At 30.4% G+C, this 13,135-nt stretch overlaps 3 protein-coding genes across 7 annotated transcripts in view; all 3 read right to left on the bottom strand.

The window, feature by feature from the left end:
- The window catches only part of LOC101497038 (sphingoid long-chain bases kinase 2, mitochondrial), a 4,026-nt gene extending 2,369 nt beyond the window's left edge, over positions 1–1,657 (bottom strand). The window contains exons 1-5 of the mRNA XM_004492746.4: positions 1,322–1,657; positions 874–950; positions 713–766; positions 355–414; positions 3–70 (exon numbers count right to left, since the gene is read on the bottom strand). Of these exons, the coding sequence (XP_004492803.1) occupies positions 3–70; positions 355–414; positions 713–766; positions 874–950; positions 1,322–1,475 (413 nt within the window). The 5' untranslated portion in view covers positions 1,476–1,657. The remainder of the gene's footprint in view (positions 1–2; positions 71–354; positions 415–712; positions 767–873; positions 951–1,321) is intronic.
- An 803-nt stretch (positions 1,658–2,460) lies between these two features.
- On the bottom strand, positions 2,461–6,801 carry LOC101496068 (uncharacterized). Of its 5 annotated transcripts, none has more exons than XM_004492742.4 (10): positions 6,346–6,801; positions 5,008–5,144; positions 4,737–4,910; positions 4,236–4,472; positions 4,035–4,135; positions 3,878–3,950; positions 3,720–3,788; positions 3,364–3,471; positions 3,072–3,197; positions 2,461–2,898 (listed from the first exon to the last, which is right to left on the bottom strand). In XM_004492742.4, exons 1-10 carry the CDS (start codon positions 6,692–6,694, stop codon positions 2,704–2,706), a joined length of 1,569 nt encoding a protein of 522 aa, XP_004492799.1. In that variant the 5' UTR covers positions 6,695–6,801; the 3' UTR covers positions 2,461–2,703. The 5 variants fall into 5 exon arrangements, with proteins under 5 accessions (XP_004492799.1, XP_004492800.1, XP_004492802.1 ...); XM_004492743.4 differs by lacking the exon at positions 6,346–6,801 and adding an exon at positions 5,721–5,908; XM_004492745.4 differs by lacking the exon at positions 6,346–6,801 and adding an exon at positions 5,688–5,833.
- Positions 6,802–10,941: 4,140 nt separating this feature from the next.
- LOC101495745 (WRKY transcription factor 22) lies at positions 10,942–12,794 on the bottom strand. Its single transcript, XM_004492741.4, has 3 exons — positions 12,219–12,794; positions 11,989–12,099; positions 10,942–11,730 (listed from the first exon to the last, which is right to left on the bottom strand). The coding sequence occupies exons 1-3, from the start codon at positions 12,638–12,640 to the stop codon at positions 11,277–11,279; spliced, it is 987 nt and encodes a 328-aa protein (XP_004492798.1). The 5' UTR covers positions 12,641–12,794; the 3' UTR covers positions 10,942–11,276.
- Between the last annotated feature and the right edge of the window lie 341 nt (positions 12,795–13,135).

Genomic DNA, 13,135 nt, shown 5'->3' with positions numbered 1-13,135 from the left:
CGGTTGAACGCGTAGACTCATTCATTTGACTGGCAACAGGTTTTCCAGCCCAGAAAAATCCATTAACAACCTGCTTGTAATGAACTGAGGTACATTAAGTGCGAAAGCAAGAAAGAATGTAGAAATTCGTACACAACTATGTTCACTATCAGCTAAATATTTTAACAACAAACACATCAAAAGGAAGCTTGGTTGAACTCTCTCTCATACGACAGAGAGTAGAAACTACTCAGATTTCACGGTGTTCTTTAAGTAGCAATTTAAATAGTGCGAAATCCATACAATAACATCATGTGCCCAATAATAACAATAAAATATAAAAAAAAACAAATCAAAAGAAAACAGTTTATATACCTCATGAAGAGTTCCATCACCTCCAACAGCAATGACAGCATCAGCCCCTTCCCTTATAGCCTATATAACATATGAGGATAGCAATCTGTGAACTCATTAGAAGCAATAAAGCTTAGGACTAAACATAGGTGCAGTCTCTCGTATGTTGTTCTTACTGTTCTCCAAACACTAATCAACGCATGGACTGTGAATCTAATTGTAAAAACATAATTATGTTAAAATTAATTTAACTGAAAAAGTTCATACATGTGACATGTTGTAATTGGTGAACAGCACAAACAACACCTATAAAACACCCCCTAAGCTTTGTCCTAAAGCTTATTCCAATGCAAGTAAAGTTGAAACCCTTCAAACTAACCTCTCTCGTTATGTCAATAGCATGACAAGGGCCTGAAGTTAAGGATTCACATATCTATTCAAAAACCAAAAAGGGAAAACACACATATCATGAAATCCCAAATAAACAAAAACAAAACAAACACTCATGAGTCATCATGACACAATAGAAACATGACTCACATTGCATTCTTTACCAAGGCGAGACCGTAGATATGGAACTAGCTTCCTCCATTCTCTGCCAGTCCTTCCATTAGCCCCTACAAACCAAGTTACTTGCTTCAATACTTAGAAGACAAATTCTTCACTAGACCACTATGTAGCACCGAAACTTCTGATCGAAGTCGTGTCCGACACCGATAATACATTCAATTAATTCATTTCCTCACATTATTATCAGTTCCTGACGTGTCAGAACTTGATAGCTAAACAGCACTTTACTTACACACTGATATAATCAATTTAACATGTATAGAGAACTAACTAACTATCAATAATAGTGTCAAATATGGTCCAAAAATTAGAACTTTATCCCCAAAATAACAATGGGTCATTCTAATTACAACACCCCATTATTCATATAACAAGGAAAAGTGAATATTTGATGACAAAAAAAGAGAGAAGAAAAGACCTTGAGGGTTGACGATGAAAACTAGGTCCCTTCGACGAGAAGAAGAGGAGGATGAATCGATGCCAAGGAAGCGTTCGGGTGTGAATGGTTGGAGCTCTGATCTGAAAACCATGGTGGTGTTAACCATGGAAAAACCTCCTCCCAATGCTACCATCAAAGAAAAAGAGAATAAGAAGAAGAAGCAACAAGGAAGGAATCGTTGGTTGGTTCAATCTACAGAAACAAAGAAGATATCACTCATTTGGCGACTTGTTATATGTACTATCGTTCTAACCGAAGCACTTTTTTCTCATTTAATTATTTTATTTAACTGAACTTTTCTCCCACCACCCTCCTCATCTTCGGTTATTTATGAATATATTTTTTTAGAGGAAGACATATTTTAGTTTCTTAAAAAAAAAAGTATAGTTTCCTTTTACAATTTCTTTTTTATTTGATTTTTAAATTAGTGACTAAACTATCATCTAATGTTTTTGCTAAATGTCACCTATCAAGTTCACGGACGCTAAAGTAGTATTAAGATATTTGCATTCAAATTGGGAAAAATAAATCAAAACAAAGTGAAATTAGTTTTACTTTTTTATGTTTATGGACTTCTTTTATAAAGAATTACTACTGCCTCAAATGAATTTTAGATTTTATTTTTACTGTTGTGCATAAAAAAATTGTGAGGTTAAATGAGATTGATTATCTCATTTTCTTTATCTTTGGAAAACAGATTTTCTACCTTTAGTGATGGATGACTTTAATAACTTTGTATTTTAAAATAAAATTGGTAATTAAAATAATTGATAAAAATTATTTAAATGAGATAGAATAATTAATTAAGAGAGAAACAAATACAAAATCACCAAAGGTAAAAAATCTCAACCCTTGATCGGTGACTTTGGTAATTTTAGTGTATTTTAGAGTAAAATTAGTAATTAAAATAATTAATAAAAATTATTTAAATGAGAGAGAATAATTGATTAAGAGATAGACAAATTCAAAGGTATCATCAAAGGTAGTATTTTTTTTCCTTGTCCTTTGTTTCTGTTTTTAAAGGTTTGTTCCTTCTAAGAAATGGAGAGGACCTCAGTTCGATCAATAATAATATTCTAATTTCTAACTAAATTTTAACAGCGATGAAAACTTGGACATTCAAGCTTTAAAAATATTTTATTGCCTCCAAAAGAGTACATCGGAAATGATAAATAATTTACAACTAATGTCAACCTGACATTATTTCATCAAATATAAATACAGTACAATCTTACAATTTAATGTGAATAATTGAATTCTAGGAGCTCAAAATAAAAATTTCAAAATTCAAAGGCTAGGCAATTTAGGAGTTAGGACAATAAAACATTGATGGGAGAAAAAGAAGAGTTGCAATGGGGTGATCAAAATAGAGGTTTCTTTCCATTTAACATTCCCAACAAATGATCAAGAACTTTGCCCCCATCATCACGCAAGCCGGAATGCATGAACTCATTAGTTATCCATAGTCTGATCCCTGCTATTTGAGAAGCTGTTTCCATCGAAAGCTTAAAATTTACGTACATGTCTTCATAGTAAACCGCGGCTGCAACAGGTACCTGCAAGCATAGAATGACATGAAATAAGTTAACAGAAAAACTTGGAGATTCTTCTTCATCTTCATAAACATATTCAATTATTAAAGATGTTACAATCATAATTTCGAAGTGTAGAGTGCTAAATATAATCAACTTCAAGTGTGTTTACACACGGAGTCAACATAGTAAACTACCTTGTTGTTATTCAGAACCTGAACGTCATATAGTGGGGGCCAATCCTTCTTCTCTGACAATATATGAGCGACTTCTTTGAATGGTTTCAAGGCATGAATCTCATCAAATATCCATGGGAAAATCATCTATATAAGAAACAAAAATGAACACGATAAGCATTTGCTGCTCGTGATAGTAAATAAAAGAAAATACAAAATACATAGATTGGCTTTGATTTAGTATATAGTCAATAATTGACTATATGGAAAATAAAATTCATGCATAATGCTCCATAGTCCATATTAAACATACCTCTCCTGTAAAAAGTACAGGGACTCCTTCTTTGGCAGCTTTAATTGCATCGAATTTGTCCTCAACTTCATGCCTTACTCTACTAGCAGACCATTTACTAGCGGAACCCTGAATAGCAGTGTTGAAGGAGAACACATGTCATGCATGTTAGAGATATATAATATAAAACCATTCATGTTTCGTTGACTCGTTTTGTTATCCAAAAGTATAAGATTTTGGAATAGTTGATTCATGACATGGTACTATAGATAACGGGGTCTTATATTTAGAGACGAAGATAGTATAATGTAAAAATCATTTATGTATAATATATAAAACATGACAGTGCATACACAAGCAACCGAAAAGAAGTTTACCTGACAATAGATGGATTCATGTAGAAGAGCATACAGTGGATTAGTAGCAACACTTAACGAGCTTTCAAACTACATAGAATGAAAATTGGAGGTTCATACTCAAAAGAAAAGTGGAAATTGAGGACTCATAATCACAGGAAAAGCAAACATTTTCTTACAGCATTTAGGAAGTAGTAACTTATTCTCTTAGGTGCTCCCGGAACTAAAGTAGGATCCCACAATCTCTCAAACCTAGAAAGGTAGTTACGTATAAATAATTGAGAGATTAATTCGAGTTCAAGACTTTTTAAAAAACAGAAGGTAATAACACATTACATATAGTGCATGCTCTCAAAACCAGCTCCAGATCCTAAGCCAGAGAGACCAAGAGTCTGCAACCCTCTTGGAGTTAAGATGCCCCCAGATGGAAGGGTCACCTATGCTATGCAAAGAGAGAAGGAAATAAAGATTTTATAGAACTTAGCTCGAAGTTGATCGTCAAAAATAGTACGAAAAAAGTGCAACGCAGATAATTACCCCTCCTCCTTCTTGTTCTGCTAAATAATTAACAAGTTCTTGAACAATTTTAATATCCTGAGGGTATCTTTTGTAGTACTTCTCATTTTGATGTATAATTTGCTCAAAGCATGCTCGGTATACCGAGTCTGCAGTGCATCCATGTCCGATCGGAGGAATTCCACCTGTCAAAAGGGCTTGTTTCAGTCCTTCTGGTGCAAGACTCAAATATGTGACTGCACAAAATCCACCATAACTCTGCCATTATAAAAAAAAAAAAAAAGCAGGAGTAGAGTAAGCAAACATGGAATTTCAAGGTTATATTGGCTTCAAAGGTACATATTGCAAAAGCATTTTAAATCACATGCTTCCAAATCAACAAAAAACAAAAGATAATCCTATAGCAATGCTAAGGACCACAGTCAGACAATCGCTATAAGTCACAGGTTGTAAAGCCAGACTGGCTAGGCATCAAAATCAGCAACTCATATGAATACAATGAGAAAGCAATTATATGAATACCTGTCCCAAAATTGTCCAAGGTCCAGCATTTGGAACAAGGCGAACTCGAATAAACTCTGCATCATTTACTATACTATCAGCTCTAAAATATTTCAAGAAGTCAACTAAGTCATCTGCAGACTTGAATTGTGACATTGATGACACAGACAAAGGAGTTGATAAGCCTGTTCCACGCTGCAGAAAAATGCATAGATAATGGAACAGATTAAGCATAAACTTAAGACAGGACCAAAATGATAACAACACAACACAAGCGTCCATAAAAACATGCCTGATCCATTAAGATGAGACGGAACTGTTCACAAACTTTTTGAATCCATCCACTAGATTCAGTTGGAGATCGACACTCAAACCCAGGTCCACCTTGCAAATATAGTAAATACGGCAATGTTTGTTCTTCTTTTCCAACTGCAACAAAACGAAAGACTTGTAAAGAAAAAATGCCAAGATGACGAAAGGGTATGATTCAAAAGATTAAGCACAAATACTCATCTATCAGGCAGTCTATAAAGCTACTAATCAAACAAAAATTTATATGTGGCTGATCAAAAACTGATTTTGTCACATATTGATTATTTAAAACATAAAGCATTATGAACAGAGATGTTTGAGAAATCTTTATGCTTCTGGAGATAAGGAATGCAATGTTGATCTAGTTGCCAAAATACTAAGTATTCTAGTCAACACTAGAACATAGATACAGTTTGCCTGCACCAAAACATTAGAAACCAAATTTTACAAGCAATACCATCTAAAGCCGAATTGGCTATCCAGACAAACTCATGTCAACTACCATTCATATCCTCGAGTATGTCTTTTGCAAGTAATTTTCTGGACACGACTAACGGAAGACATCTTTAGGGACCAAACTAACTAATTAAAGACAAGTTCAAGGACAAAACAAACAAACAAAATACACATTTAGGGATGTTTTTGTAATTTTCACGGCACCTCACACATTTAAGGACTAAAATTATTGTTTACTTGATTTTATATCTCTTCCCTGAAAGAAACTCAAACAATCTCTTCTGATCCCATTATAATGCCCCTCTAATTTCATGGGGAAAATAGCTTAATGAGAGAAAAAGTATGCAAACACAAACTTTATGACACTTTAGGCCTTGTTATCAATTTCAAAGTTTAACCTCAAGTGATAAAAAGTCCCCAAACAACTCAAATGATTTTGGTTCCCTTTAAAAGAAAAGACAGAATCAAAACTACATTATAATCTTTTGTTTTTTTTTTAATCACTTTTTTCAATATATTGGAATCAAAACTACATTATAATCTAAAAAGCCACCTAACACTCACTCATTCAGAATCCAATACTTTGGATTCTACCCCAAAATGATACTCATTAACAAAATATTCAAAAATAAAAATTGAACCTAATTACTATAAAACACGATATATATAAATAAATAAATAAAATGGGTTTTCCTTCATTTCACACAGAGATTCATTAGTCACCATCAAAATTTCTTTTTTTTTCTCCACACAAAAACACACACGCAAACCCCAAAAAAGAAAAATCAACAACGTTAAACCTTCATGCAACTATGAATCGAATTAAAATTATTGGTATGGTTGAGACTGTGATTGCTGTTACCTGCAACGACTTCACGAGCAAAAACGGTGATCTCGGGAGAAGAGTGTGAGCTCCGAGAGTAGTCGAGAGGGACGGTGAATCTATGGTCGCGTAGCCGGAGCGACGGCACGGAGAACCACTCGCCGATGAGGTGCTCCGGCGTGGAGAAGGGGGAGTCTCCGGTGGAGATGCTTGCTCCGTTCATTGGAAGGAATGAGCTCCGGCGAGAATGTGAGAACGAAGGATTGGTGATAGAAAGAGGTTTTGAGAAAAGAGGTATTGATGATAAAGCGCGAGAACAGTGACGATGATGATGATGGAGAAATTTGGTCAGAAGAAAAGGTAATGGTGGCGCGTGATATAACAACATTATGTGAGGCAAGTGTGATGAGAAGAAGGTCAACGATGGTTTGATCAAAAAATGTTCATCGAACGGTGTGTGATTTATGTAGGTGATTTATTATCTTAGCCATTTTTTCATGGTTAAAATTAATTTTTAGTCTTTCAAAAAGTAATTTTTAGTATTTTTAAAAATGAAAATTTAATAATTTATATTTTATTAATAATTTTCATGTACGTTTATCTATCTTTCTATTGCGTTAATGTATGTTAATGATTAATTTTGTGTAATTTGTATTTTAATTTTAAATAAAATGAATGAAATTATATAAATATAATTATAAAAATTAAACATACACTTGACATTTTTATGCAGTTGTAATTATTCTTTACTTCTACGATCTTGAGGAAATAAAATGAAAAAGAAACTACTATGTGATTAGTATTTAGTGTCAACAAAAAAATAATAACCATAAAATAGTAAAGAAGTATTTTTGAAAATAAAATAAGTTAAGCCCAAAAAAGATTATTGCTTTTATTAAATGTATAAGTTTAAGTGAGGGAAGAGTGTTCAATACAAAGTAGACGTATGAGTGATATAAAAAAAAAAAAAGGTTTATCAATTTTAATGAGCATTTGTAAAATGCTTGGTGAGCAATCAACTTGTGAACATTTTTTAGTTTTGCCCCTCATCAGCTCCTAAAAAAAAAAATCATCTTTATGAGAAATTTGATCAAAATGTAGATAGTAATAGCAACTTTATAAATCTTAAAGATGAATCATGTGACTTATCCTTACTATGAAAGATGATACGTTTCTCATAACTAATTAAAAAATATTAATTTTCAGGCAAAGATAAGTTTGCAAATTGACTCATTCCACTACTAAGCATGGGATGCAAATGCATTATTCTTGTTTATTTGGAGCCAGGCAAATCGCACATTACCAATTGTTGTTCATGACTTGTTAACTTCAAACTATCGTGTGTCTCTTTCAGGGGGAAGACATGGGGTAGGCGTGAAATAATTTGCTTCTAAACAGAACAATATGTATAAAGGAGCAAGAATGCATAAGGACCATGGAATCTAATTCCTTGATTACCTTAACCTATCGGGTCCCCAAAAATGGTTCACTACTATTTCTAATCGTGCTTAGTACTATTGGAATAAATACCCAATAAAACAACTATCAACCTTTATATCGTAGTCACAAAAATATTAGTTAATCATTTCTAAAATAAACAAGTCAACCAGAGTTTTTGGCTAATTCATGTCACAACTTAACTCATATAATTTTCAAAGTATAAATTAATAATTTTTTTAGTCTATATTTAAAAGTACGGAACAATAACTCAATCCATAGTTTAGTAAAAATAAAGTAAAGAGTTTGTTTTTCAAAACTCAATTTATGGAACTAACATTAATAATATCATTATCTCATCGATAAAAACAATTAAATTAATTAATTTATATTTTTGAGTAGTTTCGTTTACCACAGTTGAAATTTCATATGATTTTTAAACATTAATTTATATCAAACCATGTAGAAAGATTTGCCACCAAATTATGCTGAAAATTCAAAATACTTGGCTCTCATATTAATGATGAAAAAAACAATTATTATAATCAACTTTTTATGTGGCAAAATTTTGTGTGGTAAATTTTTTTTGTTGAATTTCAATTTATATTTCATTTTACGATATAATTTACAAAATTATATTGTAATTTTATAAAACCTACTTAATATTTTTTTTTACAACTTACAAGTAAATTTTGTGCTTTAGTGAATTTCAGTTGCAAACAAAAATCTTAGACAATCAACAAAAGATGTTGAAATAAAATATTTCTTGTGTCTGTGTAGTTTTATTTTTTTTAAAGTGATAAATATAATTTATTAATGTATTAATTTTTTAAATAAATTATAAAAAAAGTAAATAGAATATAAGAAATTATAGAGTTGTAGTTAAATAAGTAATTTTACTCTTGAAATGGTGTCTTACAAAAGTTTAATCATAAAAAATTAATAATTTTTGTAGGGATGATTTTTTTTTTTACTGCCTTTGGTCCTATATATAAAAGAAAATTGAGTCAATAAAACAAATGTATTTGATCTAAAATTTAAATCAAATACATCAATTTTTGTTGATTCAACTTTTTCTTATATATAAGACCGGAGGTAGTATTAATCAAAGTGAAATTAATCAGCATTTTACGGTCGTTGTGAGTTGAATTTAAACTTTATCTACAATATCAAAATCTTATCATTTAATTGACATAAAATATTGACCATGATTTAAGTAAAAATTTATATAATTGATAATCGTAAACTCTATTTTTATTAAAATATATAAGTTGTCTCAATAAAAAAAGTATATAAATCGTGTAGAAATTATTAAAATTGTGACATTTTTTCCAACACATTTTAAAAAAATTCAAAATAATGATAATAGTAAATACAAGCATGGATAATTATTAAGAGAAAAAGACATAAAAATCATTTATTTGATTGACTAATTGTTATTTATGTATTGCATACATGGTAAATATATGTGTCAACATAGTATCAATAAAAAAAAGGTACAAAAGTTGTATATCGATTATTTTAATGTCTAAATAAACATTTAAAATTATTTTAATGTTTTATCAATTTTATTTCTAATTTTAATTAAAATATTTTATTTCAATATTTATTTATTTTTATTTAAACTTACTAAGATTGTCTCTTTTATAACTGGTTATTGGTTTTTAAATTGTGATAATTATGTTTTTATATACTGTGTCATTATTTAAGAAGGTTCTTACGCTATAATTATTAAAATATTATGGTGTATTTATATGTAATTAATATGAATTTAAGTTTGTTACAAGAGTTATTTTTTATTGTTAGTTTTAATCATAGAGTAATGAAATTAAATTATGGTTATTATGTTTTAATTATATACTTTGTTGTCATTTAAGATGGTTGCTACATTTTAATTATTAAAATATCATTAAAATATTTTGATGTATTTATACATAATGAAGTAACAATTGTAACTTAATATGAAATTATGTTTATAATACTAGTTATGTTTTTTAATTTTTAATTTTTAATTTTTTAATCATAGAGATATATGCAAAGTTATGGTATGATAAAAAATAGAGAGTGATGTCCTTAAGTCCTAACTCAACTGAAAAATGCCGATATTGTTAGGTGTTGTCTCGGGTTCGAATCGAGAACTCACTATTTTGTGAGTTAATTATGGTGAAATTTATTATATCTTCTAAGACAAAAAATAAAAATAAAAATAGAGAGTAATTATCTTTTGGAGATAATGTTAGTTTTTTTTGGGTTTTCATAGGTTTCCTCCACCAAAGATCTCATTCAAATGGCGTCGGACCATAAACATAGACAAATTGTATTTTTTTAATTATTTGTCATTTCTTTTCATTTTTGTTGAGGAGTTATATTGTACTCACTACTTTTTCAATTTTAATTCTAATACATGTTTTAAGTCAAAAGAATGTTATTTGAATAATCTATTAATGTGAACTGTAAATAAAATTGTGTGAAGTCATGTTCACATATATAAATGAGTTAGTGCTTATGTTATGGTGGAACGACTAGCAAAACAATTTTGCTATCTTGTTTGTCATTGTAATCTCTTGCATAAAATGGATTGTACTATTTGTTCGTATCCAATTATATATTTTACATAGCTAAACTAAAAATCTAAAATAATAAATGAATTGAATATGCCAAAATTCAGTAAAAAAAAATCATTTTGTAGTTTAAGAATTCAAAAATGTTCAAGAGATCTAAATGAATATTAGCCAAATAAAAGTAAATAATTTGTATTTCAAAAGAAACTGAATTGTCTATATTATGTTAGAACTAAAGGATATAAATAAAAAAACAGAAGATGGGTAAATTAAATAGAAAAAGAAAGTGACATAAACATAACTTAGTAGATGAAGTCAGCGAAAAGGTTATACAATCTCACATTTCTCATTGATATTTGTGTTAGAATTGAGAAACCATGATTAATTTAATGTTGTGTAACTAACAAAATTTTATATTTAACTTGTGTTCTCCATTAAAGTTTAAGAAAAAATCGAATGATTTTAAGATATAATATATTATATATGATATATTTTGTTATCAACTAATTATTTTCATGAATAGCTTTTGAGTATTAGTTCTCAACATATATTTATAATAACGTGTAAAATGCAAAACATTAAATTGAGAAATAAAAATGTGAGAGTGTCACATAAAAAATAAGTAATGTGCCATAAATGTGTTTCGTGTCTTTTAATAAATTTAAAAGTTTGTTTTAATATATTATTATAATTGTAAATAGATGATATTACATTACCAAGGTAATGAATGCCTAATAATCATCAAATCAAAATTCAACAATATTAGCATAAACATAAATGCTTAATCTATCTTACTAGTACTAGTCCCTACTATACTATATACTTTCAATGTTAGTAAAGATTCCTCCAAAATGTTCCACTTTCTCTACAAACAAAAAAAGAGAAACAAAAACAAAAATGTTCTTATTCTCTTCAATGAAAAAGCAAAGAAACACTTTTTTCACTAAAAAAATCTGATGTGTTTCCCACAAATCAGCTACCACCAGCAGCTGTAGCAGCAGTCCAAGTAGGAATTGCAATGGCAGAAAATGGATCTGTAAAACAATCTCCAAAGGCAGCAAGTTGACTCAGTTCATCTAAACTTTCATAGAAATCATCTGATAAAACAACATCAGATAAACCAAATTGATCATCTTCTTCTTCATCCATTAAATCTTCTTTGCTTTCTGACTTTTCTCCCTGAGTTTGAACCTCTTCTGAAGTAGTTGGAGAAGAGGGTTTTGTTGTAAGGGCTTTGTTTGTGTCAGATTGAGGAGGTGTTGATGGCTTGTTGCGAGTTGAACCAGCAAGAGAGTTTTTGTGAGTTGGAGCTGGATGATTGTGTTCAGATGTATATGTTACTATGAACATTGTTGGATCTGATCTGTTTCTTTCAACTTGTTTTCTTGCTAAACACCCTTTTGAACTACTACATCTATAATATCCCCTACAAAACAACAAAAATTAAACACATTACATAAATGTTCCACAAGGTGTAGCTTAGTAGTATGAGTCACCACACCAAATAAGTATTAAAAAAGAGATTTTGGATTCTAATAAAATAATCAATTCAAATGAATTATAAACAAAAATTTACATCAATTTTTTAAATATAATATTTGTTTATATTGAACATTTGAAGGTAAAAAGTTCCATTACTTAAACTATTTTTTGTTGAGCAAAATTGCAAATGAAAATGTTGTACCTTGGATATGGTGACCCTTTAATGGGTTTTTGTCCATATTTCCTCCATGCCCAAATGTCTGAAGAGAGATTTTCAACTGGTACTTGACAAACTTTCTTAAGTTGGTTCTTCCTATAAAGAAAAACAAAAAAGACATGATTTTTATTAGATGGGTCAATTCAAGATCTCATTTTTAAATTTTAGAAAAAAAAAAGAAAAATCAAACTCAATATTTTTTTTCTTTTATTTACCTTCTTTTTGATCTTGGGGTAGTGACAGAACCACTATGGTGTGGTTGCTTACTTCTATGTTGTTGTTGTTGTTGTTTGTCTTGTGTTTGAGCTAATTTGGGTGGTGGTGCAGAGGAATAAGAGAATGAAGAAAACAGAGGAGAAGTTTGCAAAGAGAGAGGTTGTGATGTTGAGAAGAAAGGCTTGCAAAGTTCATGCAACTCTTCAATGGAGGAACTTGTTGGTTCAAAGGGGTGTGACAAAATTTGAGCTTTTTGTTCAGAGCCAAAGATTGAAGAAAATCCACAAGAAGGTTCTTGAGGATGCAGGGGAAAAGCAGAGGAAGAAGAGACAGATGTGGTGGTGGAAGTGGTGGTGGAAGTGGTGGAGGTGACGGTGGAGCAACCTCTAACAACCGCATGGAGATCCCAATCTTGGTCCATAACCAAAGAGACAAATTGAGTTATTTGCAGTAATGTGTGTTTGAGAGAGAAAGACAAAAGAAGGCGCTGACTTTTGATAAGATGAGGAGAGAGAGAGAGAGAGAGAGAGAGAGAGAGAGAGAGAGAGAGAGAGAGAGAGAGAGAGAGAGAGAGAGAGATGATAAGGTACAATAAGTGAGAATGGACTTTTGTTTATAAAGAGAGAAAAGTGGGCGTTTATCACAAGGTCAAGTTTGAGAGAGAAACAGAAACAGAAACAGAGAGAGAAGTTGCTTTTTTTATTTTATTGGATAAAAGTATGGTTGGCATTTTGGCATCTCTATGCTAATTTTATTTCATTTTTTCTTTTAAAGGCTATTTTTCTGTCTAGTCATATAGAATAACTCACTCAATAATAAAAAGTACAGACCAAAAAGAAATATAAGAAAAAGTACCTTGTGGTTCTTTTAACTTATGTGTAAATACTAAATTAGTTCTTTAATTTATTTAGTTGTT

Source organism: Cicer arietinum, chromosome 3, assembly GCF_000331145.2.
Source record: "Cicer arietinum cultivar CDC Frontier isolate Library 1 chromosome 3, Cicar.CDCFrontier_v2.0, whole genome shotgun sequence".
NCBI classification, from domain to species: Eukaryota; Viridiplantae; Streptophyta; class Magnoliopsida; order Fabales; family Fabaceae; genus Cicer; species Cicer arietinum.
The sequence above is the reverse complement of the archived record's forward strand: the minus strand, read 5'-3'. Positions and strand labels throughout refer to the sequence as shown.